Source organism: Balaenoptera ricei, chromosome 9 (genome assembly GCF_028023285.1).
Source record: "Balaenoptera ricei isolate mBalRic1 chromosome 9, mBalRic1.hap2, whole genome shotgun sequence".
NCBI classification, from domain to species: Eukaryota; Metazoa; Chordata; class Mammalia; order Artiodactyla; family Balaenopteridae; genus Balaenoptera; species Balaenoptera ricei.
The window spans coordinates 60,268,701-60,295,577 of NC_082647.1; the positions used below are offsets into that span (position 1 = coordinate 60,268,701).

The 26,877-nt window shown below is 39.3% G+C and overlaps 1 protein-coding gene and 1 long non-coding RNA gene across 5 annotated transcripts in view; one reads left to right on the plus strand and one right to left on the minus strand.

Moving 5' to 3' along the window:
* DYNC1I1 (dynein cytoplasmic 1 intermediate chain 1) overlaps window positions 1-26,877 on the plus strand; it is a 342,609-nt gene that overhangs the window by 299,999 nt on the left and 15,733 nt on the right. For all 4 annotated transcript variants that reach the window (XM_059933890.1, XM_059933891.1, XM_059933887.1 and 1 more), the window contains 2 exons: window positions 16,504-16,644; window positions 20,769-20,894. In XM_059933890.1, coding sequence (XP_059789873.1) covers window positions 16,504-16,644; window positions 20,769-20,894 — 267 coding nt within the window. The remainder of the gene's footprint in view (window positions 1-16,503; window positions 16,645-20,768; window positions 20,895-26,877) is intronic.
* The window catches only part of LOC132371998 (uncharacterized), a 36,184-nt gene continuing 34,023 nt past the window's right edge, over window positions 24,717-26,877 (minus strand). Inside the window, exon 6 of the long non-coding RNA XR_009505059.1 lies at window positions 24,717-25,178. This is a non-coding gene — a long non-coding RNA (uncharacterized LOC132371998). The remainder of the gene's footprint in view (window positions 25,179-26,877) is intronic.

The window sequence follows — 26,877 nt, forward strand, 5'->3', positions numbered from 1 at the left end:
TTGTGTTAGTTTCAGGTGTACAGCAAAGTGAATCAGTTATACATATACATACATCCACTCTTTTTTAGATTCTTTTCCCATATAGGTCATTACAGAGTATTGAGTGGAGTTCCCTGTGCTATATAGTAGGTCCTTATTAGTTATCCATTTTATATATAGTAGTGTGTATATGTCAGTCCCAACCTCCCAATTTATCCCTACTCCCTTCCTTTCACCCTTGGTAACCATAAGTTTGTTTTCTACATCTGTGACTCTATTTCTGTTTTGTAAATAGGTTCATATGTACCACATTTTTAGATTCCACATATAAGTGATATCATATGATATTTGTCTTTCTCTGTCTGACTTACTTCACTCAGTATGACAGTCTCTAGGTCCATCCATGTTGCTGAAATGGCATTATTTCATTCTTTTTTATGGCTGAGTAATATTCCATTGTATATATGTACGACATCTTCTCTATCCATTCCTCTGTTGATGGACATTTAGGTTGCTTCCATTTCCTGGCTATTATAAATAGTGCTGCAGTGAACATTGTGGTGCCTGTATCTTTTTGAATTATGCCTTTCTCTGGATATATGCCCAGGAGTGGGATTGCTGGATCATATGGTAGCTCTATTTTTAGTTTTTTGAGTAACCTCCATACTGTTCTCCATAGTGGCTGTATCAATTTACATTCCCACCAACAGTGCAAGAGGGTTCCCTTTTCTCCACACTCTCTCCAGCATTTATTGTTTGTAGACTTTTTGATGATGGCCATTCTGACTGGTGTGAGGTGATACCTCTTTGTAGTTTTGATTTACATTTCTCTAATAATTAGTGATGTTGAGCATCATGTCATGTGCCTCTTGGCCATCTGTATGTCTTCTTTAGAGAAATGTCTGTTTAGATCTTCCACCCATTTTTTTTATTGTGTTGCTTGGTTTTTTTGATATTGAGCTGCATGAGCTGTTTGTATATTTTGGAGGTTAATCCCTTGTTGGTCGTTCTTTCTCCAGTGATAGAAAGCAGCAGCGTGAGTAAAGGCTTGAAGGACAGAAGGGTTCCAGTGTGCAGCGGGGATTATGAACCCAGCCGACTGGCTGGAGCAGAGGGTTTTGATTAGGGGACGAGGGGGAAAGCACATTTGGAACGCGTGGTCCTGCCATTTCAGCACTGATCTGCCCCAGTGGGATCAGATGGTTGTATTCATAGCCCCGGACTGTCTTGTTAGAGCCCTGGCTCTGGGATCTGTGGCGTGGAGGTACTTTCTCGATGTAGCTATTTGTACTGAGCCTGTCACTAGCTCAGCAGGAGGTAAAAATTACTTGACAGTCTCTCCTGGCTCTCACCCATCCAAAGCGTGAGGGAGAGTAGGGGTGTCAGAGAGGGTGGGCATTGGGGAGAGAGAGTCCTTAAGAGCTGAAGCGTTCAGTGAGGGAGAGTGAAGGGCATTGAGAGGCTTACCCACATTCTGGGGCACCCGTGCCAGGCAAGCAGCCCCACCCCACCGTGGGGTCCCTGTGCCCTCCACCCCCCCCCCATAGTTGACCTTTAATCCAAAGTGTTTGGTTCCATATGGAAATCTCTCTCTCCTCTCTCTCTCTCTTTCAATTTCTATCTCATTTTTTGCACACACACACACACACACACACAATTATTATCAAAAAACACTTTGGAATTTAAACTCTCAGCTAAGGATCCTTTTCCTAAACAAAAAGCTACAATTTAATACATTTCTATTGGTTCCCTATTACATAGCAAACGGGAACCACTCGCCGTATGCAGTACAATCGTTTAAGCCCATTTGACTTCTAAAGGCGAGGGCGATAACATTTTGGATTTCATTTTTGTTTGTCCTATAAGAGTATTGAGTTTTGGCCAAAACCCCAGGCCCTGGATGAATGTGCTTCAGACCTCACTTTTTGTCAGGAGGCCAAGTGGACTTGGGAGAGAGGGTGGAGCTGTCTGTTCAGACATGATTTTTAGTTTTACCCTTTGCCTCTGGAGCCAGGGCCCTGGCCCGCATCCAGCGCACGAAGAGAAGATTATGGTATTTTCTAGGTAATTTTAAGGAGCACAAACCCAAAGTAAAGTCAGGTGGTTTCAAGTCTGCACTGAATTTTTCATGTTAAGGATTTGTCCTGATTCGGGTTTTCAGCAGAGCTGTATTTTAAATGATGAAGGGAACTGTATTCTTCTGGAGACAGGCATGTTTTGGTTGTTTGCTAATGACCTCTGGTTTTGCTTATGGGGAGTTTTGTTAACAAATGGAAATGTAGCAAAATAAAACACTCTCTTTCGTACTTTCTTTTTTGGCTTCCTTTTCCTTCTTTCTTAAACAATGGGAACGCTTGCAATAAGCTGTCAAAACCAGGCTATAGATATTAGTTATTGTAGCATCATTAATACTGTGCAAAAATAAATTAGTCACTTTGGCAATCAAACACATTCTTGTGATCTCCTGTCGGTGCTTTTAAACAGAGCCTTCCCCTGCTGTTTGATAGATCCTATTGTTAAGAGAAGGGGCTGTAGAGATGTATTCAAAAATTCTTTGAAATTTCTCCAGCCTCAGGAACCCATTCAGCAGGAATTAGCCTTTAAGGAGGCTGATAAGGAGAGCTCGGCAGGGGCCCGCCTGCTCTGGAGGTGAAAGGTTGACCCCAGGCCCTGGGTAAGAGGGCTCCGCTTTTGGACCCATGTCGTGCTCAGCTACCCTGCCTGCTTGCCTCGCCTTTACCTGCCCTCTCACCCCATCCCCACCTCACCCTCCAGCTACCTTTTCTAAAAGAAAGGAACTTCAAGACGGAGCCTGCAGAGGGTGACAAAATTAAACCAAAATAAACTCTCATCTGAAGCACGGCAGACTTTGTTTCAGGGGAGAAAACAGCTCTCTATCCAGGCAAAAGTGACTGACTGAATCAGACAGAATTGTCATTTCTGGTTCACGTTCAGTTGGGTCCCTGCAATGGTTGGGCGCGTTGGTATTGAGGCAGCATCGAGTTTTCCACTCTGTGTCCTCACTTGTCCCAGTTGTCTCAGCAACATTGCAGAACTAGAGGTGTGAAGTAAAGTGAAGTTGAAAATTAAAAAGAGGCTCTGCTGCCTCCAGAGAGGCTTTATATTCACCACAGGCCCTTTCCAGTGGAAGACACAGTAAACACAGGGTGAGCTGCCATCATTGACTGCAAAGAAAACAGCATTCTGCCTTGCACTTTTGGGGGCAATTCCACAAATGCAGAATCATAGGGTAAATGTGCCCATGTGGGTGTGCATTAGAAGCCAAGGAAAAAAAGAGAGCCTTCCTTCTCTTTTCCTTTGAGAGCTGTATTAGTTTGCTAGGGCTGCCATAACAAAGTATCATAGATGGGGTGGTTTCAACAACAGAAATTTATTTCCTCACCGTTCTGGAGACTAGAAGTCCAAGATCAAGGTATTGACAGGGTTGATTTCTTCTGAGGCTTCTCTCCTTGGCTTGCAGATGGCCGTGTTCTCCCGATGTTTTCCCTCTGTGCATATTTGTATCCGAATCTCCTCTTCTTAAAAGGACACCAGTCATATTGGATTAGAGTCCACCCATATGACCTCATTTAACCTGAATAACCTCTTTAAGGAGGCTATATCAAAATAGTCACATTCTGATGTACTGGGGGTTAGAACTTCAATGTATGACTTTTGGGGCCAACACAATTCAGCCTATAACAAAAACTAAGGTTATTTCATTATCACAGTTGACCCTTGGTTATGGACAAACAAATTAACGATAATGAGCTTTTCTTGAGGTTCTTTCACACATACCCCACCCCTAGTGCCTGAAGGGCTCCAGTCCCTCCAAGGCTGACTCCCAGGGGCAGCAAAGCCCTGAAGGACCCGTGGATGTTGAGGGAAAGTTGCATGAACAGTTGATGCATTATGGTTAATGTGAGAAGTAAGTTTGTTTGTTTGTTTTTGGTTTTTTTGGTTTTTTTTTTTTTTTTTTTTTGGTTCCTACAGGGCTCTAATACATTTAATTTCCAATTGCTGGCATTTGTGAATGTGATTTTTGCATGAAAATCATGGACTTACATTAATAGATTCATCTTAAATGCCTGGATTTATAGCATAGAAACTTCTTCCACAGTTCAGAAGTAACATCAGAAGTAGTTATCTCTGCAGTTTTTTAAAATTAATTTTTATTGGAGTATAGTTGATTTACAATGTTGTGTTAGTTTTTGCTGTACAGCAAAGTGAATAAGTTATACATATATCCACTCTCTTTTAGATTCTCTTCCCATATGGTCATTACAGAGTATTGAGTAGAGTTCCCTGTGCTATACAGTAGGTCCTTATTAGTTAAGTTATGTATTTTATATATAGTAGTGTGTATATGTCAATCCCAATCTCCCAGTTTATCCCTAGCCCCCCCCCCCTTTTCCCCCTTGGTAACCCTAAGTTTGTTTGCTACATCTATGACTCTATTTCTGTTTTTTAAATAAGTTCATTTGTACCCCTTTTTTAAATTCCACATATAAGTGATATCATATGATATTTGTCTTTCTCTGTCTGACTGACTTCACTCAGTATGACAATCTCTAGGTCCATCCATGTTGCTGAAATGGCATTATTCCGTTCTTTTTTATGGCTGAGTAATATTTCATTGTATTCCATTGTATATATGTACCACATCTTCTTTATCCATTCCTCTGTCAGTGGACATTTAGGTTGCTTCCATGTCTTGACTATTGTAAATAGTGCTGCAGTGAACATTGGGGTGCATGTATCCTTTCGAATTATGGTTTTCTCTGGATATATGCCCAGGAGTGGGATTGCTGGATCATATGGTAGCTCTATAGAGAAGTAAGTTTGTTGATGCTGAATCCAAAGACCTATTTCATCATTATCACCATGTTCAGAATACGTTTATTAACTGGTGCAGGATATCTAGTCGCTGTGTGGTGCTGATTTGGATTCAGGCTTCCTTATGGTCAGTACAGCATTCTCTTGTTTTCAGGCATCACTCTTCTTCTCGTGACAAATAAACATGTAAGAATATTCCATGAAAAAGTATGTTGATCTCCTTCTCAAATCAATCTCTCTCTCTTTCTCTTCCTCTTTTCCTCTCTCTCTCTCTCTCTCTCACACACACACACACACAAACACAAACACACACACCAATTGAAATGTATGTGTTAAAAAGAATCTCAGGTACATGCTAATACTTTACATCCCGGGATAAGTTTTTTTTGTTTTTAATGAGATAAAATTCATCAGACATTCAATTCCCAATACCCTGTTCCTATAATACACAGGAAGGCCTGACTAGATTTCCTACTGTCCAAGCCTAATTTTTTATTACTCTTTTTCATATCACCTTCCTCCACAAAAACAGTCCCCTATGTCTGGTTCGTTGCCCATGGTTTACAAACATGCTGAAACCTTTGCCATGACCGGGTAGTCTTCATCAGAGATTACATTTAAGGTAGCAGACTGGGGGGAAAGGTTCAAACCAAGGTAGCATGCTAGAGTCAGAGATAGCCTAAGCAGGATGCTGAATCAAAAACCCATCAGGAAAAGTGGAGGTTCAGCCCTGGGGAGACTAAGAAAGAATCATAAGCCCAAAGAATCAGGGGAAAGTTCAAGGCTCTGCTCAGAGGTGTCAGGCAGAGATGGGACTGCACCCAGATGCTACCTGCTTCAGCATCTACTTTCAATGCACCTTGTCTGCCTCAAGATGCAGTGTTTGCCAGGCTCAATGCCAAGTGTGAGATATAAAGCCACATAAGAGATTGTCCAAAATGTCAAGGATGTTACATCAAAATGACAAGTGGGTGGTCTTAAGAAATAAAGAAGGCAGACCTAGATACAAACACCAGTAATATTAGGATCCTCTTAGAGGTCTGTGGTTTGTGATTGGATGGGTTGGCTTAAAGTATCACAGGCATGTCCGAAAATTTTTCTTTTTAAAAATAATTAATTAATTTAAATTTGGCTGCGTTGGGTCTGCATTGCTGTGTGCAGGCTTTCTCTAGTTGCAGCGAGTGGGGGCTACTCTTCGTTGTAGTGCGCGGGCTTCTCACTTAGGTGGATTCTCTTCTTGCAGAGCACGGGCTCTAGGTGCATGGGCTTCAGTAGTTGTGGCTCACGGGCTCAGTAGTTGTGGCGTGCAGGCTCAGTAGTTGTGGCGCACAGGCTTTGTTGCTCCACGGCACGTGGGATCTTCCCGGACCAGGGCTCGAACCCGTGTCCCCTGCATTGGCAGGTGGATTCTTAACCACTCTGCCACCAGGGAAGTCCCGGCATGTCCGAAAATTTGGATTAGCTGGCCAAACCACTTGAAGAGCCAACATGCGTCCAGACCAACCACTGCCATATTTCCCAGCCGCTCCTCAACCTACCCTCTTAGCCTTTTGACACTTCCCTCTCCAAGACCATTGGTGAACCCCTAATTCCAAGTGTGCTGGCTTCTTTTTAGTACTCATCTTGTATCATACTGTCTGCTACTTATTCTTGCAGCACTCTCTCCTCTCCCTCAGCACCTCTCGTGAATGATTCTTTGGCACAGGCTTCAAGCTTGCCCCTCTTTCAATTCCAGACCTACATTTCGACTGCCGGCTTAACCTGAGTGTCATCTCCAGAGACTCAAATGTACCATGTTTAAAATACAAATCAGATCTTCCTCCCCTACTCTGCTGCTGCTTCTATTTTCTATCATAGAAAAGCTGAAAACCCTTGCATGAATGTTAGACATCTCTGAACCTGTGTAGCACATAGCACAATGCTCTGCACATTGATCAGTACATATTTAATAAATGAGTAGCTTATTGCATTAAAGAGTCTTAACTCTATACTCAAGACCATTCATAACATGTCCTTACCTCCGACTCTATCCAAACCAAAATTATTTCCTATTATTCCTTAGGACAAATCCTCAGAGTCTGCTGGGCTGTCCCCACTTCTCACCTTCCACCTGGGAATTCCATGCTGATGTACACAGCCAGGTCTTTGTATGCTTTGCTTCTCCCCCACCCCTCCCCACCGACTGGCTTCCTTACCATCTGTCAAAGTCTATGCATCTTTCAAGGCTGGTCCCATCACCTGTCCTAGATAATACCTTCCTTGACCACATCAGACTAAGGTAACCACCAACATGCCATCCCCCCAGTCTCCGAATTCCTCTGGCACCTAACATCTGTACCACAGAATTTAGCACCTGGCTACCTACTTTCTTTGGTATAAACAAACCAGAAAGCCAGTCTCTTTTCCAGGGATTCACAGACATGGTAAATTTCTCCTTGAGTTTTTCCCAAGAATGTGTCTTTGAGGAGGAATTTATATTCTTTCTTTCTTCATATGGGGAAATCTGCATACCTCCTTGGGACACGATGTGTTTTCCCCTTTGTCTTAGTTATCAGGAAATTTAGAGCTGATTCATTACCAGATTGTAATCATCAGGATCCTAGTATTAGCTGTCTATTCTATCTGCCTCTGTTGTGTGTTTATTCTTAATTTTGCAGTATATTTAACTTGTAAGACAACATCAGTCTTTTTGGAACAAAACGAGAAAATAGGCTCCCATGCAAACAATTTCTTCTCTTATTATTTCATAATTTTCATTCTCCTACCTGGATTTCAAGTCCTTATGAACAGTCAGATCTTGTATTTCTATTGATTTCCCAAAGTAGGAAGCATATGGTAGGTCCTCAATAAATCATTGTTGATGAATCAATACTTTTGGATATCCTAAGTGAAATAATGTACTTTGTTAAGGTAGGGTAGATTATTTTAAACTGTGTTGGAAGCACGTCCTAAAAATTACGTAATTCTAACCAAGGGCCCTGAGTATATCTATTTCTGCTAGCATTTTGTTAAATATTTAAAATATCAGAAGAAGGAAAGAAAACACAATAAAAATCAAAAGTTAAAGATTTGGCTATTACAGTATCTAAGCATAACACTTAACACAAGCAAGAAGATTAATGAAATCAATAGTTTACTGCCATTAACACTGACCGATGACAGAGTGCATTTTTTCCCACAAGCCCAAAGCCCTGCTAGCTGCCTCTGGTAAACAAGACATTCAGGTGGTGTCTGACTTATTTTTTCTTCCCTTATCCTCATTTTCACTCCCCCTTCCTGACATAAGGTAGCAAACATTAAAATCGGCTTTCAATAAAACTACCTGTGCCAGTCATCAGATTCTTTTCTTTCCTTTTTTTTTTTTTTTTTGGCGGGGGCTGGGGGGGAAGAGGGGGGTTCCTTTTTTAAGCTCACCCAGGGAGAATACTTTAACTTTGAAAGAAACCACAAGAATGTAATCATCAAGTCACAGCCAGACTTAGCCTGTGTTCATACTTCCTGTCCTTTTACCCCTGCCCCAACCTGAGCCACCCCCCTCACCTGCTACCCCGCCAAACATTCACCCACCAACACATAACTATAGCTGTTAAATATTTATACAGCCATGTGTGAATAATCCATATAAGTGCAAACGCTTTTGAGACTTAAAATTCACCCAGCTGACTGGGCTTTATTGTTGTGCGAGAAGGGCTTGCTGAATCCTTTCTTTTGCTCTTTTAACCAGAGCGGAAATGTTTGCCTTTTCATTTCACGGATATGCTGCGTGAGTTGCCTTCCCCAGCCTTCTCCTTCTAAGCACTGTTTGAAGAGAGAATGAGAATAACAAATAACAGATACAACTGTCTACACAGTTATGAGATTCAAAGATACCTCCACCCCCGCCTCCTGATCTAACCCGCATGTCATGTCTGATGTTGGAAGATAAATTAAAACTCATCTCTGTTCCCCAAAGTAGCTGTGTTTGGATCAGACCAATGTAGGTCCATCTTGGGCAGCCTCATATGACCTCTTAGCCTTGCAAATCGTCCAGGGTTCATAATCAATGCCCATCTTTAGTATCCTGAATCACCTTACCTCATGCTTAGCTGGTGTTTCCATTTTGAATAGAAGTTAATTTCAATTTGGTTTAGGCAAAATAAAATAAGGTAAGCAAATCTGTTGCAAAGCAGGAAGCATATCAAATGTATTCCACGTCTGAACTGAATGTTTTGAACTTCTGCTATGTGGGATTCTCTGTGCCAGTTCTCTCCGCCGTTAAAATAAACACAACTGTCAGCTGTCCTACTCCTGAATATAATATAAAAGATACATTGCATTTAACACCAGGAGACACAGGGGTGCAGACCCACAAAAAACTTGCCTTGACCCTTTGAAAATGTGCCCTTCACATGTATGTAGGACACATATATAACAATTGAATGTATACGATATACATTCAATTGTTGAGCAAGTAGAATGAAATATTTAATTACTCTGACAATTTTACCATTAGATTTTAAACCTGGGTATTTGGGTATGTGACTTCTTGAAAAGTAATGAAATTTGTACAGCAGGTTCTTATTAGTTATCCATTTTATACATATTAGTGTATATAAAATTCAAAAATTCAAAAAAGAAATGAAATTTGTCTAAATATTATATTTACTAAATGTAGTGCGACCACTAATGTCAGATTAGCTCTGAGAAATGGCAAGTGTTTACTCGGGGAATTTAGACATAAGTTATGAAGGGAGAATCAAGGTGTAATCCATGGATCTAGGTTTATAACTTTATCTTTCTAAATTTTTAAGAATTATATGTTTGTAAATTTATATATTTACATATATATGTATGTATATAATTTATAAATATATATTAAATATAAATTTATTTACAATGGGGAGGGAGTTTATAAGCCAGATGCTAGAGTGGATGGAGGTGGACAGTTTAAGGACCAGAGTGGAAATATTCTGCCACTTAATCTACCCACTAATAAAATGCAGTTGTGCAGTTTAACCCGCAATAGGAACAAATAAATAAACAAAGCTGCTTAAGCCTGCAAAATATGTCTATACTGGCTCCGCCTTCTAACTTTTCAAGGCACGGCTACAACCACACTTCTAGCTGCTTCTAGGTCCAGCCCTAGGTCATCCCTCTACACCGGCTAACCCTTCACACCAGTCTCCATCCCTTCCCGCCTGCCTTCTAATACACGCTCTCATCCACCTGAACATTATCTTCACATCGAATGTTTCTTTCTCTAACTACCGTCATGTTGCACGTGAAACCACTCGGCCGTGGTAGGAGTAGAATTGGGGCAGCAGTAACCAAAGAGGGGCTCTTCTGAACTTGCTTGCTTCTACAGCCACAGAGTCTGTCAGAGAGAGACGGTCAGTCCAGAGGATGGCCACCCACATGGTACCAATGAGCCAACCGTTGAGTGACCATCTCTGCCCTGCCTCGACTCAAATAAGCCCAGAGGCAGAACTTACCAAAAGAGCCCTAGCAGCTGAGGTGAATGCAAACAGCTCAATTCAGAAGAGCACCCCTGCTTGCTGAGTGTCTTCACAAGGATTCTGTACAGATTTGTTTCACTAAAATGCCTGTTTTAAAGGAGAACCTTTAGGTGGAGCTGATATGCATAAAACTCGTGCCAGTGTGGGGAAATACTCCTTTTATGAATGAGGGAGGCAAAGCTGGTAGCTTTTTCCGTGGCTTTAAACACTCAAATACTAGTCAGAACCTGTGAATATGTATACATTCTTTTATATGGATAATTATCCTCTTTATTGGTGGCGCCTCCTGGATTAGAAGGATTCTTCCATGCAAATAAGCCGTAGAGGAAGGTAGTGCAGCAAAGAACACCTTTTATGTGGCTTCAGTACTTATTTAGCAAAACTTCTACATTTATAGAGAGGCAAATGCTAAATTCCTGGATTTCTATAACCTTCTTTGTAATTCTTTTAACTAATTCAAGTTAAAGTCCTCAAATGTATTTTTGGTTAATGCACACAAACAACAAAGAGACCCACTGTACATCTTCTGTTAAGAATAGCTCACCCAAAGTGTTTATGCCTGATTTTGAATTTCTGACCATGGTAGAAGCAGGTAAAGATATGATTCGGGTATCATGAGTACTGTTACAATATTAGCCACAGAAATTAAGATAAATACAGGATACTTTGTGCTTTAGAAAGACACTACATTAAGTTGCAAATAATGTTTTCCAGCCATAGTACCAAATTCGCAACGCTTCTTTTGGGCCAAGCAAGTTGGTGGTTTGGTTTGGTTTGGTTTGTGAGTTTGGGTTTGTTTGTTTGTTTAAGCACTTTCTTTTTATGGTAGAAGCATCCATTTTTGTGTGAGCTTGAAGTTTGGGGGTCCTTTGGTGGTTTTTTAAAAAGTGATATTGTGGTCTCACATTTTAATGTTTCCTGGAAGAACTAGCTGGCTATTTATTTTAATTACTTCACAGGAACCCACATGACAATTTTTGAAGGACATTTTCTTATTACTCATTGTTTAGTATTTTGGTCATCATTTTTCCCCCAACAAGATATAGTTTTCAAGGTAAGATTCCATTTGTTTTCCTTTTATTTCAGAATAAAAATATAGAAATTCTACTGTTAGTCGTCCACCCTGACCTGACCTACCCATGTAACACCCCCTTCCCCACTCCCTCCTCACCAAAAGAAAGGTTCATGGTTTGGGTAGACATTTCTAAGTTGGCTTTGAGAGCTAATCATTTACAGGCAAATGCAACCTCAAGAACCACAGTGTTTGGAGGTATTAGGAGGCATTTTAACACAAATCTTCCTATTCACCAACCTTCAAAAAACTAAAGCCTATTAGGATGCCTTGAGCTGCCTGATAGGAGGAAAATAAATCATATACAGGAAAATAAAACAAACACTATATTCCCTGGATGTGACTTTGGTACATTTCTAACGTCAGAAATAGAAATTCACCTCTCATGAAATCATTTTACAGTTAACTGATTGGAAAAATACGCAGCTCTATTCATTGTCAGAAGTATACTTGTAAAATCAAAGCTCAATCCAGAGATCGTCTTTATTGTAAAACGTTGATGGATGTTGTAACTGTTCATTTTTGAACAGAGTTCACTACCTGCCTCTCTTATGTAAATTTAATATTCTTTATCCCTTCTCTGGTCAAATAGGTCTTGTATTACTTTTATTATTTCAATTTTTCTCACTGAAAACTACCCTCGTACATCTTTGTGTATTTTGGTGAAATACAAAGTAAAAAAGAGTCACTATGATATGAATTCCACAGAACATCAAGGAAGATGGCTTTAATTATAATACTTAGTTTTGAATAACTCTTTGTTAAACTTTCACATGCTTTATTCCACTCAGCCCTTACCACAGAACAGAGTCATAGAATCACAAAGCCAGTGGGAACCCTTGAGGTCAATTGCTCTAGCTTTCCATCTTACAGATGAAAAATAAACTGCAGATCCAAGAATGTTAAGTTAAATTTCCCAAGGTCTGTAGTTTTTCCACTTTCTCCTACTTCCTTTCCTATTCCATACTCCCTGTGTTATCCCCATCTATCAGATGAGTCCCTCACCCAAAGTCGTATAGACATTCAGTGAACTTGAACCCGGATCTTTGCCTCTTAGCATCATTTTATTCTGCTCTCTAATGCATGGCCTGCTTTAATCTCTGCTGGCTAAAGGCCTATTTCCATCCTGTTTCCTGGTTTTCAGGAGAGAAAGACTTCTGTTAGTGTCACAAGGTGCTAAGGATGCCTGGAATTGTATGGGTGACATCTTCAGGATTATTAATAACCGATTCAGGAAATGAAACACTGTGCATGTGATATTTTTGAACTCTTTCTACAAGTTACACAGTGTGTGCTTAGTAAGTATTGGTTGAATTGACGGGGACAGCAAAGTGGAGAGGTAACAGATCTTTTGCTCTTTCTGTAAAGACCGAAGACCTTCATAGAGGACCACACGGTTCCAGCATATAGAGGATGTGCTTAACAGCTAGAAAAACCAGAGAACCAAATCCAACACCACCACTTACAACCTTCGTGGCCTTGGGAAAGTTACTAACTTTCCTGAACTATAATTTTCTCTTCTGTAAACACCGTCTACCTTACAGAGATTTTATGCGGATTAAATTAGACAATGTGTGTATAGAGTCAGGCACACGCAAGCACCCAATAATGTACCCTTTCCTGCCCTTCAGGTCTGTCTGGGAGGTGACTGGTAGCCTGATTCTCCGCTCTGTCTGAGAATCAGGGCATTAAAATCACACTGGTCGGTGTCTGGATATTTTGGCACAGTTCTGGAAACCCGTCTAAAACACAGGGCGTCACAGCTTTATTTCATTGGCATGTGTCACACATGCCGTAGGCTGCGTTACAAGGCAGTTTTCCTTTTTGTTCTCTAACAGGTCTCTGATACCAATCAGGGCATCAGAAAAGAGAACATGCAAGTGAAGGGGTTTGTGTCTAGTGAAATTTGATTGTCTTAAAAAACGCTTTCTACAGTAACACATAGTGGAATGATATTTAATTTACTAAATGGCCTTGAGTATTTTGTAGGGTTAATATTTAAAATCACCAAGCTTCTGTATCTTTAATATATATAAATGATATTATAGTATCCTCCTCAAAAATCATTGGTCACATTTGCCCCTACACTCTCCACCTTTTCAAAACTTGTAGTGTTCTAAAATCGGTGATAGTGCAATAGCAAGCTATAACAACTTTGTAGATACAAACATATGTTTCAAAATTCAAAAACAGAATCTTTAGACCCTAATGCTTTTGATATATTTTGTTAATATTTCATGATATATATGTAAATTATGAAATGTTTTATATTAAGTGTTTGAGACAAATTTTCAATGAGGTTTTCAGCTTACCCTTTGAGTCCCAAATAAGATAGAATGGAAGACTCCTCTATTGAAAAAACTGCACTTAATATTCGGAATAGCACTGCTTACTATTGTAAGAGTGGCATTAGCCTATGCCCATAGCATGTGCCGTTCTAAACGTGAGAACTGTTGGTTCATAGATGTCGGTCCCCTTGGCACCCTAAAAATGCCTTCAATCTCGACCAAGACTTCTTCATCCTGTGAATTTATCAAAGTTAGAACAAAGCCTTTGAAAATATAAATCCTTCTCCCTGCCCCAAACATGCACAATCTGTAGCTTAGAATTACTTGCACAGTGACTTCAGTCTTGGAGGTGGGAGGTGTTAAGGAAGCTGAAGAAAACCTAGGGAATAATAGCATTTCAATACAATACTGTTAAACACAAGAAAATTGGTTTTTGGTAAGATGAACAAAGCAGTTATTTCCAGATGTTTAAAAAGTAAAATCTCCAGGATATACTAGAGTTTTGACCAAGTTTCTTCAAAAGGAAGACACCAAAAGAAAAAAAGAAACAAACAACACTAGAGATTAGCAGCAGAATTTGAGAGAATTAACATATCGAATAATATCAGCTCCTTAGAAGATGACTCTTTAAAGCTAGATGGTTTTCTAATTGATCAAAGCAAGGACTGAAGATGAGTTATGTGTTTATTGAATGTATGTGTGCATCTATGTCTAGACCTCTGTATACTCAGTTATACTATCATCTGGGTTATTAAGAGAAGATACTGAGAACTGACTTTTTAAAGCATGTGTAAGTCTTTTCTACTCTTTGATTTTAAGAAAAATGTGTTACTCATATTCTCTAACAAATAGTGACTAGCTAGCTACAAAATCAAGAATTTGGGGCAGGAATAATCTTCTACGAAGACTTAGAATTTAATATTCACAAGTAGTCAGTGAAGGAGCAGCTACTCCACCCTGCCTTTTTTTTATATTAATAAGAAAAAAAGATGATATAATCATATTAATTTAAGGTCATTGGGTATTCAGATTTGCTGAAGAAGTTAGTTTGAATCACCTCATCCAAACAGTGAGAGGAAGAAAAAAAGCTACATAAATAGCAAATAGGCAGATAATCTTAGCTCCAAATTACAGTGCACATAGGGGATATAATAAACTTTTTGGCATAAAAGAGGTATAGGGTATTAAAATACAAAACTATAAGGCTAAATGTCCATTTAATTCTTTTTGAGATCTCAATGTCACATGTTCTTTTTAGGTACTACTTAAATTAAAAATAAGACCACACACACCACCCGCCCCACACATACAATGTCCCATCTAAAATCTTCCGTTGCTTTAATAGTCTTAGAGTTGTGTTCACGTCTCAGCAACGCCAAAGCAAGATAATTCCTGGAAAGAGAAATCACGTATAGTCACTACCTTAACAAATTTTTGCATTAGGTTTAGGCTGTGGGAGTTTTATTGTCTTCCCATGATTTTTCTCACCTTGATTTCAGCACACGCATTTTGTGAATTTTATTTGCACTCACAGTACATTTGGGGAGTTTGCTCCAATATTTGGAGCTGATTCCCCACAGATACATTCTTTGAACATTTTCTGCAGAAAGTATTTGATTGTTCATATTGTATGTTACCGTTTTTTGATCTTATTACTCTGGCCTGTACAGGCATTCAGCTGAACCCATGAAAGGAGTACAGACAGCTGACTGGATGAAGAAGACATTGGGGGAAAAAACTCCCATTGTTTAGATTTCTGTCAGAGGATATAAGAATGCTTAATTTCTTTTATCTCTAGGGCTTTCATTATCATTTAAATTTCATTTTACATTAATTGATCAGGGATTAGTAAAGCCATTATGCAGAAATTAGAATAAGACACGCCAGATGGAATGAATAATTCATGAAGTCCAATTACGTTTTATTTCTGGTGTACTTTCAAACTTGCCTCTGACTTCTGTGCTATTTTGATGTGACAATATTCACAGGGAATCAAGAGTGCCATTTTAATTTATTGTATCCCTCCGAAGGGGAAGCATTTGTATGCAGTAGGGGTATGCTAGTGCATTTTCCCCCAGAACACCGATTTTAGAAATACTGGGTAATCTAGAAAACGTGGTTCGCCTCCTACGAAGGTTCAGGGGCATTGCATTGAGCCTCGCCAGTCCACCTGATTTGGGTGAACTGACCCTGGAGAGAGAGACCAGAGACTCAGAACCGCGAGATTTTTCACCTCCCAGAAGAGCTACAAATCCCTTTAAAATATGTATCCCCATCCCCGCCGCAGAGGAGCCATTCATTAAAGTATAAATTTGGCCTCGAGTTGGATTGGAAGCAGAGTTGCAGCTACACAAAGTGACCGCGAGGTGGCAGGCGTTGCCTTCAATGCTAAGGGTTCTGGGTCGCCGGGACCGCCGGGGCTTCCAGAGCCTTCCCCGCGGGTCTGATCCCGGCAGGCGGAGCACGCCTGGGTTCGGGCCCTGAGCGACTCGCAGAGCGTAGCCCGGCGAGAACTCCGAGCTCCTGGGCAGCCCCGGCCACCTGTCTGGAATGTCTCGCACGACTGTGTCTGAAACCGCCTCCCCCCGCCCGTCCCAGCCCCCAGCCCCTTAAGAGTCCCTCCCCGCCTCCCCCGCCCCCCTCCCCCCACCGTATTTACTTATGCCAGTGGACAGTTCTAGTAACATTAAAGCTGCGGTCCACCTTCTCGAGGACTTTCATCTCGGGAAGTTTTATGACACTTTGTGAATGTGCAAAGTTTTTAATTAGGCTCGCTAGACAGCCCGAGGCAGCCGCAGCGCCGCAAAGTCTTCACGGTCTCTCTGCTTTACAGCACAACAAGCCGCTCTACTCCTTTGAAGACAATGCAGACTATGTGTACGATGTCATGTGGTCCCCCGTGCATCCCGCGCTCTTTGCCTGCGTGGACGGGATGGGGCGCTTGGACCTCTGGAACCTCAACAATGACACCGAGGTGAGCGGCGGCGCAGGCGCCGGGCCGGGCCGGGCGGGCTGGGAGGGGGGCGCCGTCGGCCTCTCTCCGTCTCCCCCTCTCTCTGAAATGGCCTTTTTTGGACAGACCCTCCAATTGCAGCTGGGCTGCCGACCCCCCATTCTCCGCTGCTGTGCAGGGTATTGGCAGATGTGTTGGCCCCAAATCATTTAATCTCACTTCATCCCTAAACCGTGGCGGAATCTTGGACAATTGACGACCCTTCTCTGCAAAGAGCAAAACCATACGTGTTCACGCCTTTTACTGCGGGAAAGGACACTCGGGCATATTTCAGGGTGTTGAAATAACTCTATTGGCAAACACTTGGAAAAGTAAGCTTTTGTGGACTTTGACTTGAGATTGGGCTTTTTAAAAGGGCTATTTGCCAGTGTTTGCTACTTGCACAATTTCTGTTTTAAATCCATAAAAGATGATTCTCTTGACTGTTTATGTTTAGATCTAGTCGCCATTTGAAATTTACAAGGTGAATAATCCTTGTCTAAGATGCCGAACTCACAGATAGACTTTTATAAGTTTCTAACTCTGAACATGTATGTTAAACTCAGTATTTTTTTTAATGAGATTTTAACATGTCACATTTAGAGTCCTTCACAAGTGAAAATTTTTTTCAAAAAGCAATTAACAATAAGGAAATAGTCTTTTTAAAAATTTTGCTATATATATTAATGTTTTAAAAATTATGCCACGTATATTTTTCCTTTTTTACACTTTCTCAAAATTATTGAGGTGCTAATTCAGGTAGCAGAGTTTTTGGTTGGGTTTTTTTTAAAAAACGTGAATATTAAATGTCCTTCAGTTTAATACAATAAAATGGTCTCGTCGTCATCTCCTGGTCTGTGATTCAGGGCAGCTCTCCATCAATAAGAATGGACAGGTAAGAAGAGCAAGTGCTGAAAACTACATGTCAAGTGGAGAACGAGAGAGGGGTCTTTTGAAGTGTTCTGAGCAGGAAACAGCTCGGCCTTTTTAATTAGGAAGCCTACAGCTGGAGGATATGAGGAGGGACGGGCTCCCCTAGTATTTTTTCTGGGAGGGGGCAGGGAAATATCCTTCAGGTGTTATTATTGAGTCACTGTACCTTGCAAGATTATATACACCTAAAACCACTGCCAAATAGTTGTCTTTTTAAAAAACTTTCCATTTACGTCTATTTTTTCCTTTTGGCTACCAGAAGTGTATGACAAGGACAAGAGTTATGTAATGAAGCATCTTTGGAAATAAAGGGCACAAATACGTGCAGTGCCCATCATTTCAGATGTTGAAATGTTTATAACATTATTGCTTTTATAGAAAGGTGTTATTACTCTACGATGTAATGGCTTCCCAAAGTCTTTCATCACCGTTGATTAAAATCATATTGTTTCTATCTGCTAGAATAAACTCAATTCACTCTAAACAACCAAAAACACATTTTCCAGATTGATTTAGGAGACCCAGTCAGAAATCAGATTTAGAAGTGAGTTCAGGTGATACTCAACTATGATGTAATGGAGTGTTCTACCAACTACAGTGTTCTACAGTAATTCCTCTGTAACGCTTCTCGTTTAGTTTTGTGTTTTAATCAGCTTTTTAGGTAAAACAAAATTAATATCTCAGCATTGCCAAACGTGATTTTTTTCCCTTCCCTCACTCTAGGTATCAAGAGACAACCACATAAGTGTTTTATTGCTAACCATTTAAAAAAATTGTTACTTGGCATGCAGATCATTTAGTTTTGCGGTGATCGTAGTGCTGCTTTCACAATAATAGTAGATACGTTGAGTCTGATTCAAATCCACTAATGAACTGAACACTTTTTAAAACCCTCATTTTTGCCTTCTATCAAGTTGAATAAGATTTTTCAAATATTTGTCCGATTAGGAATTAGATTTGTTTAAAAAAAAAAAACAAACCTGAAGTCTCAGTGTTTCTTTGTCCTTGTTCAAAATACTGTGCTTTTAAACCAAGTTATTCCGACTGCTCCTGTGCAAGGATAGTTCATATTTACCTACTTCAGTGTCACTGACCTCTACACAATGTAGTAAATTATGTGTATACATCCTGTCTTTGCAATTAAAATGATTGAGTCTTTAAAAAAATATGAAAATATATATGAAACTGAGATACAAGAGTAAGAAAGCCAGAGACAATATATGGATTATTTTCATTATAGATTCATCAAATTCTGAAAGCTCATTACTAGTCAAACTAATAAAATATATTTTTGTCATTTTCTTCATGCATTTGATAATTCTTTTAGCACATGTTATAGGCTGTGATAGCCTTTTTCTTTTTTAACCACTTATAATATCTATGAAAAGAAGATATTTTTAAATGGTTAAAATATTAATTATTCCCGTTTGCTACTTTACTTAATTCCAAATAAAATTCTTTAAAATGTTTTAGGCATAATTTAAAATGTATCAAAAAAATCACTTTCTTTTGAGTGATTATTTATTATATTTATATTAAGATTAAATACTTTTTATTCAATTTTTGAGATTCTTCACAGATAAAATCTGATATTAACTAGCGTTAGAGAAAGTAGGATCCTGTGTGATCTCTCTAAATTATGGAGTTAAAAGTTAACTCTGAAACTCTATAGCTGAATCGCAGATTTCTTTGCTGAGTAGCACACTAATAATAAAGTGCATTGACAGAATTATGGCCCAAACTAAATTCACATTGTTTTGGCCTTTAAAAAGTTTGGTTAAAAATTCAGTCTCCAGCACTGCACAGCAGGTCCCTTTATTGTAGAAATTGTGTATTAAAAAAAATAAATAAATGAGCTGGGGACTTTTACATTTTTGCTCTCAATTGGCATACAGTGATTTAAGTAGGTAAAAGAATTTTTATTGATTTGAAGATTAAGTTTAAACATAGATTCTTACATATGATGGAGTTTTTATTGCTATTTTAAAGATAGGTATTGGGTCAGTAATGTCATATAAACAGATGGTTTCAATTCCCTGAATAGCAGAATGCCAGGGGAGCTAAGGCACAGTACATGTGGTGTTTCCATCCTAATAGGACATGTTTATTAGACACAGGTCTTAAAACAGTGGCATAAGATGATGTTGGTGGCCCTCTTCACTATATATTTTTTTCCTTTTTTGTTTTAACATTTACCTTTTCTCATTTTTAATGGGCTGTTGTCATTTCCTATTCAACTTTCTTGTAGAAGGCTTGGCGATCTGATCTATCAGTTATAAACTTCCAACCTTCAAGATGAGTGTTTACACCACTGATGGTGAAAAGAGGGGTAGACCCACTAAAATTCTTTTTCCAAATATTAAGGTTCTTGTAACAAATACGGCAGGTTCCATTTCAGCACCTCTGGTTCACTTTAATAATGATTAATATTGTAATTATCAACATTGTCAGATTTCAGGTGTTTATTAAAGGAGATGTAAGGCCTTTTCTACAAGTAAGTGCTACATTCTATCAGGATATCACCCTGAGGACGTTTTCAGAGTTATGGAGAACTTCCTACACCTTGGTATTGCTAGGAGGAAGAAAAAAGGTGGGGGGGGGGGGGGGAAGGAAGAAAAGAAAAAAGAAAAGGAGAACTTGCAGTTTTGAAGTTTTTCACCTGCTTACTTTTTCTTCTGAGGATCCCCTCTCTGATGAGGTTCTGAGGGGTCAATACATTTCTTTCCCCTGAAGACCCTTAATATGACGTTTATTCCACCATATACCCCATTCCCCCTTTTACAGTGTCCTTAATCTTGGTAAATCCTGAAATCTCCCCCTCCATTGATCCATAAATCATGACCTGATCAAGAAGTATCCCATTTAGCTGCTGTGTTTGTATGTTGTTTGTGCACCCTGCATAATCCAAAGAAATATTTGTCACTCACTGCCCATTGACTGTGGAAAAAGACTCTCCCTCTTTTCCTTTTTTGTTGAAGTGTCTCTTCTCTCTACTCTTTAATTCAGTGGAGCATATGATTTAAGAACAGTGAATCCTTTTCACCCCTGCACAAGGGATATATAGTACTTAATGCACACGCAGGCAGTGGTGACTCATCCAGTTAAACGTATCGTTGTGAATTCGTATATTTAAATTCATATTCAGAGATTCTTTGTTGTAACCCCTTTGGCAGGTTCCAACAGCAAGTGTGGCCATTGAGGGGGCATCCGCCCTAAACCGTGTTCGTTGGGCTCAAGGTGGCAAAGAAGTTGCCGTTGGGGACTCAGAAGGCCGTATTTGGATCTATGACGTCGGAGAGGTACATGTTATTTGGTTTGGGTGTTTTGATTTTGTTTTTGTTGTTCAGTTTTTCGTTGTTTTGTTTGTGCTTGTATATCTGGTTTGAAGACCTAGTGAAATTACTGACAGCACCTTGTGGGCCCTGAGAGCCCTCTCGAGTGCGTTTGCAAATTTCCATTGACTTCAGTGGGAGTTTAGTGAGACTTCCTCAGGGCCTAATTTGGTCTTCCCTCTCCATGCACAGGACCCTGCGTTAGATAATGATCGGGCTTCTTTCAGAGTGCTGTAGAATTCCCAGCTATCCTGTGATGAAGCATGGCACTTCCCCCCAGTTTCATGAAAATGAAAAGTTTGCCAAATTCATCATGCAAACATTGAATTTGGAATTTGTTGTTTACTTTGAAAAGTCAAGCTTTAGTTGGTGTGTTCAATTAAAAGGTATATACTATTACTCTTTAATTAAAAGTAGCCAATTAAAAGAGCTGAGGCGAATCAGAACTTCGTATCGTTTTCATGATATTCAAAGTTATTATATGCAGTGTATACTTCTCTGGTTTATCCTGTTATATGACATGTAAAGTCATTCTGAATATCATGGCACATATCAAAAAAAACTACATCTTTTTTTTCATATAAATCTCCTTGAATATTCATACTATACTTAATGTTACATTATCAGTCAATTTTACAGAAGCATATCTGTTTGTTTTTACTCTATGAGAAAGTATTGACGAAAACCTTCATTTCTGATGAGGTTAAAGAGTTTTTTTTTCTTAAAGACAAAGAAAATATTGAACTTCCAAGCAAAACAAAATAAGAGTGTTGTGTAAATTGTTTTCGTGTAATGTGAATCTAACATTTGCATTCTGGGGGAAAATAGACTGCATTTGTATATATAATGTCCTAGACCTAGGGAGTGCTCTTTGAGTGCCTGGTGGATGGGCATAGCTGATCACACTGAGAAGGGTTCTTTATGGTTTCATCAATGAGCTTTCTATAATTGTGGCAATCCTAGATGGTTTGCTCTACGATGGATCTTTTGATGATGATATATGGTAGAGTTGGTTGTGTTGAAACAAGCTGGTTGGTGTGTGTGTGTGTGTGTATATGTATGTGTTTTAATTCGGCCAGAGACAGGAACTAAATGACTTCAGAGATGGGAGTTTTCTGTTTGGGGATGTACAACTCTAAGGAGAACAGCTAGAAGAATCTCTTGTTTTCACTGCATGCTGTCTATTTCATTAGACGCCACTCCCCCCCCCCCCCCCACTGCCCCTCAACTACTCCTGATGTCATAAGCTGAGTCATTCTAACAGTGACAAAGACTCTGTTAATATTAATTCCCAGTGGTGAAGATGCAAATGGTCCAGTGACTATTGACGTAGTTTGGAGTCTTTGAGAAAGAGAATACCCTCTGAATTAAAAATATTGCCAATATTTTTAAAGCAATATTTTCTTCAATGAATATTTAAAATCAGTGCATCTTTTTCATGGTCTTCATCATCATAAAACCAAGCAACAAAAACACGTATTCTACATTGGTTCATTTATTAAAAAATTTAAAAGGTAGCAAAGAAGGAGAATATAAAGAAACAAAAGGTTTCTCTCCTTTCCTTTGTTTAGAACAAGTACAATGGTAGGAGAGAAAATAGGTGTGGAGACATGCTCAGAGACGAAATGGTAGAAAATAGATGAAATTTAAAAACTCTTTTCTCCACTTCCCTTGCTTATACATAACATCCCTTAATTCTCTTAAGATTATATGCAACATTAATTGTTTTATCCAAGAGGGCTGAAAAGCAGAATAGTCTAACAATCTGGTTTATTTAAAGTAAGGCATTTTGAAAAATCTGTATGTTGACCACAAATAATTTGTGGTCATATATTCATATATATGTAATATACATTCACACACACCACCTCTAGGCAGTAAGAAAATACAACATAACATATATGCAGAATTTTCTGCAATAAAGTGATTTTATAGCCATTGGACAACATTACTTGAATATGACTCATATTTGGGGAGTATGTATGATTTTGTAAAAGTTGCTTTGGCTGATATATGGCTGCTGAAACTTCTTCCTAGGTTGTTGTCATCATTTCTAAGTTGTAAAGTGTTGTCATACTCATATTTCTCCTATCGTACCAGCAGATCAGGCTGGTTTTCATTTTTGTATTATTACCCTTACTTTTCTAAGGGACATTACAGACTATGGAAATGTCTGCAACTCTAGGCCAGTCTCACCTATTGTCTGGAGTCTAGACAGGCTATAGAAAAAATCTCTGTGACATATAATAGGCCAAACAATTTGTAGGGTTGTTTATCCCTACAAATTCACTACCAGGGAAAAAAAAAGGGGGGGGGGATATACTCTTTTATTAAGAGTAGGTAATATTATAATCTTCTAGCCCTTTTCTGAACGACCAAAAATCAGGATAAGCTATACATTTGAACAGTTCTTTCTGTATTGTTTGATCCTAAAAAGTAACCTATAGCTCAGAAAAACTCAGACTTTACAAGATAATTTTGTTGTAAGTATAGTTTTTCTCTTAAATTTGTAAATACCTTACAAAAATACTTACATGTATTTTGGGGGAGAAATAAAGGGGTGCTTTTCTGTTTCTCTTTGCTTGCCTCTATAGCCTGTTCTAAGTCTCTGAAGACCAACTCTGTAGAGGTTCCACGTCCCAAAAGGAAAGACAACTCCTCCAGCTGAGTTTAGCTGAAGCCCACTTTGGAGAGATGGTAGCTCATAGGCAAAAGCTGCCATAACTGTAATTACTATTGTCTCGTTCACCAACTTAGACCTGACAGAGCACAGCTGTCCTTAGAGGAGAAGGGCACCCCGTAAACAGTGCTTCCCCAGCGTTCCTAATCACCTGCACTGCAGAAAGCCAGGCAGGGCGCCTTCACGGCAACCTGGCCCATCTAGAATTTGAGGTCAAATCCAACACTGGTGCATGGCTGACGAGAGCGAAGGGGTTTAAGCAGGAAGTGATTTTAAAAGGAAAAAATACAGAGAAAGAGAAAAAATATGTCACTGAGGATCAGATTGCCAGGAGACAGTGCTACCATTATCTGTATTCAAAATTGGTCCTCCACTCCCCATTAAAACAGAGCCCATCACCAGGGTCACGCTGGCCTTTGGATAGAAAACCTCGCTTTGCGGAACCCTCTAGGAAGAAGATGGAACACTTTTAGATAAGCCGTACAATACAATCTGTATAAGAAAGTAAATGGTAGTTTTTAGAGGACACTTTGTGGCTCCATTTTCCTTGGGACCTCAGTACACAGAACTGGTGTCTGTCTACTGGAGGACATCTCACGTTCATTCTCCCATGGTTTACTTGACCGAGACCTCTGTTAGGCTGAGGAGAAGGGAGGAGGGGGCAGCAGGCTATCTTTCGTAAGGTCCTGTTTCAGAGCGAGGCTGGCTTCATGGTTGTGCCACCTGTGCCGTCTCGCAGGGCCCCGTGCACAGGAGCCCTGAGCTTGGTTTAATGCTCTGTTGTCATTGTCTTCCAGTTGTTAAGACATTTTTCAACAAGGTGCTCCGTGTTTCCATTTTGCACTGGGCCCCTCAAATTCTGTATCCCCTCCTGTCCACAAGAGTACTGCTTTCAATACCACTCACAATGCAGATCAGAAATTAAAAATTTTGGCCTTGACCTAGACCATTAGGAAGAAGGAGAAATCTTTATAGAGATAGGGTTAAATGTAGTACATGCCATATGATATTATTATTACCTATTCCTTAAGACTATTTAAAAATGTTGGACGAGAATAGCAATGACATTATATTCTAAGTATCATGATATTTGGATATTTGGTGGATATTCTAATGTACCTCCCCACAACCCTCTTTGGATCACATCATAATTTTAACTGAAAGTTAAAATACTTTAGAGTTTTGGGAAAGATCTCTATGATGCCTACTTTAGGTGGAGTCGAGAGGGGCAGCCTTTCTCTGTCCACCTCGTGGTCAAGAACCTCCTGATAAGGTTCTGTGACTTCTGTGACTGCCAGTGGAGACAGCGCCATTCAAGTCCAGGTAGACGCGCCTTCCTGGGAGACCTCACGCTCAGCCAGAAGGGCGCTGCAGCAAGGGACTCTGGTGTCACAGTCGGTAACAGTCGTCTGCCTCCTCTCCTGTCCCAGCTGAGGCTGCAGCTGCTGCAGGGGGTCCCAGCACAGTGCCATGCCCTCCTCTTACGTACAGTTGTCCTCCATGACTTTTAAGATGATGGCAGAGAGCAGTGGCTCAAATCCAGATTTACTGATGCAATTTATTATGAACTTCTGAAGGGGTAAACAGAGGATTGTGTATGAGCTCACTGAAATCACCAGATTGAGTTTGTCCATCCTTTTTTTTTTTTCTTTCTGGTACATTTAAATAGCAAAGGCATGAGTAATATCTCAAGGTCTACGACTAAGGAGGTAAAATATAAAACAGAAGTGTTTTCAGGTAGGCCACATGATGCTTTGTTTATATAGCATACGTTTTTGGTGGTTTGATTTGAGCATTGTATCTGGAAAATATACTGTACACGTTTATTTTCACAGATAGGGGTCTATTTTCTTTGCAGAGCAGGTGCTTAACTCCCATTAGCATAAATGGAAGTTATGTGAGTTCAGTGAAAGAGAAGACCCCTTTTATTATTTGGCTATAATTTTTATTCTATTCATGCATCTTAACAGTTACTTAAATAGACAGTGGTTGCATGCACCATTTAAATTTTCTAAGATCTAAATTTAAAAATGAGCCTAGCTCTTGAATAAGTTTCCAGGATTTTGCTCCCCAAACTGTGGGATGCAGTCTGTTTGTTTTGGAGCTGTATGATCCCATTAAATTAACTGAAAGATGGGTAAGATAACAAGTCATAAATTAACTACAAATATAACCTGAAAATGTTGAGTGTATTCTTCTTCAGAACACACTCACAGAGACCTGTTAATCATTGTTGGATTTTTTAAAATGATGTGTGAACACACATATTCTTAAGAATTAAAAATAAAAATTACTCACTGCTGTGGCTCTTTACCGAATAGCAAGCTTTTCTATATATATATATATATATATATACACACACACACACATACACATACGGAGCTGATTTTAACAGCACATGGGCCAGTGAGGATAGAATTATCCACGTGTCCTGAGGATTGATAGTCAGCCTAGCTACCTGTCTGTCTTTCTTGCAGATGTGTTTTATAGAAAGCCCGTTGCCATTGTTAATGCTTCATTGCTGTCACACAGATGCAGCTGTCATAAATATCCCCTAACAACTACGTTTGCTGCTTATCTGAATTAGTTAGAATGCTGTTTGCAGCACCAGTTGTGAAAGAAGCAGTTTATCTTCCACCTCCTATTATTTCTTTTTCCATTAACCTCTTCTAGAGAAGATTGTTTTCAGTTGTGATAGATACTCATAAGTTTCAAATCCCCGATTATGTTTCTACAGTAGTCAAATGATAAAATTCCAAAATCGTTTCAGCTTAAAGTAGAATCTGAAAAATAAAATGGCAACTTAAAAACTGTAATTTGGGAGATGAATAAATCTTTTCGTCCCAGCTTTATTTGCTTGGTATCCCATTCACTAATTACCTAAGGAAATGTGTATTCATCTTTAAAGTTTAACCCTGAGCTTTGGCAACATTTCATATAGCTTGTTTGATATGACTCTTTGGGGCCAAAAGAATGGCAGTCATTTTATTACAAATTTTAATAAATACAATAAATTTGACATTTGTCAATGTGTTAAAAAGGCCTTGAAAAATTTTTAGAAAGGAAAAAGGCAGGAGAATATGAGAGATCAAATGCAACTGCTAAAACCGTAAGCATGAATTTAAATGTTCATTCTTTTAAAAGATTTATTTATTTATTTATTTTTGGCTGCATCGGATCTTAGTTACTAAATGTTTATTTGAATATATTTTAAGGCTGAAATTAAAAATTAGAATGAAAAGTTTACTTGGATTCCCAATAGGAAAAATG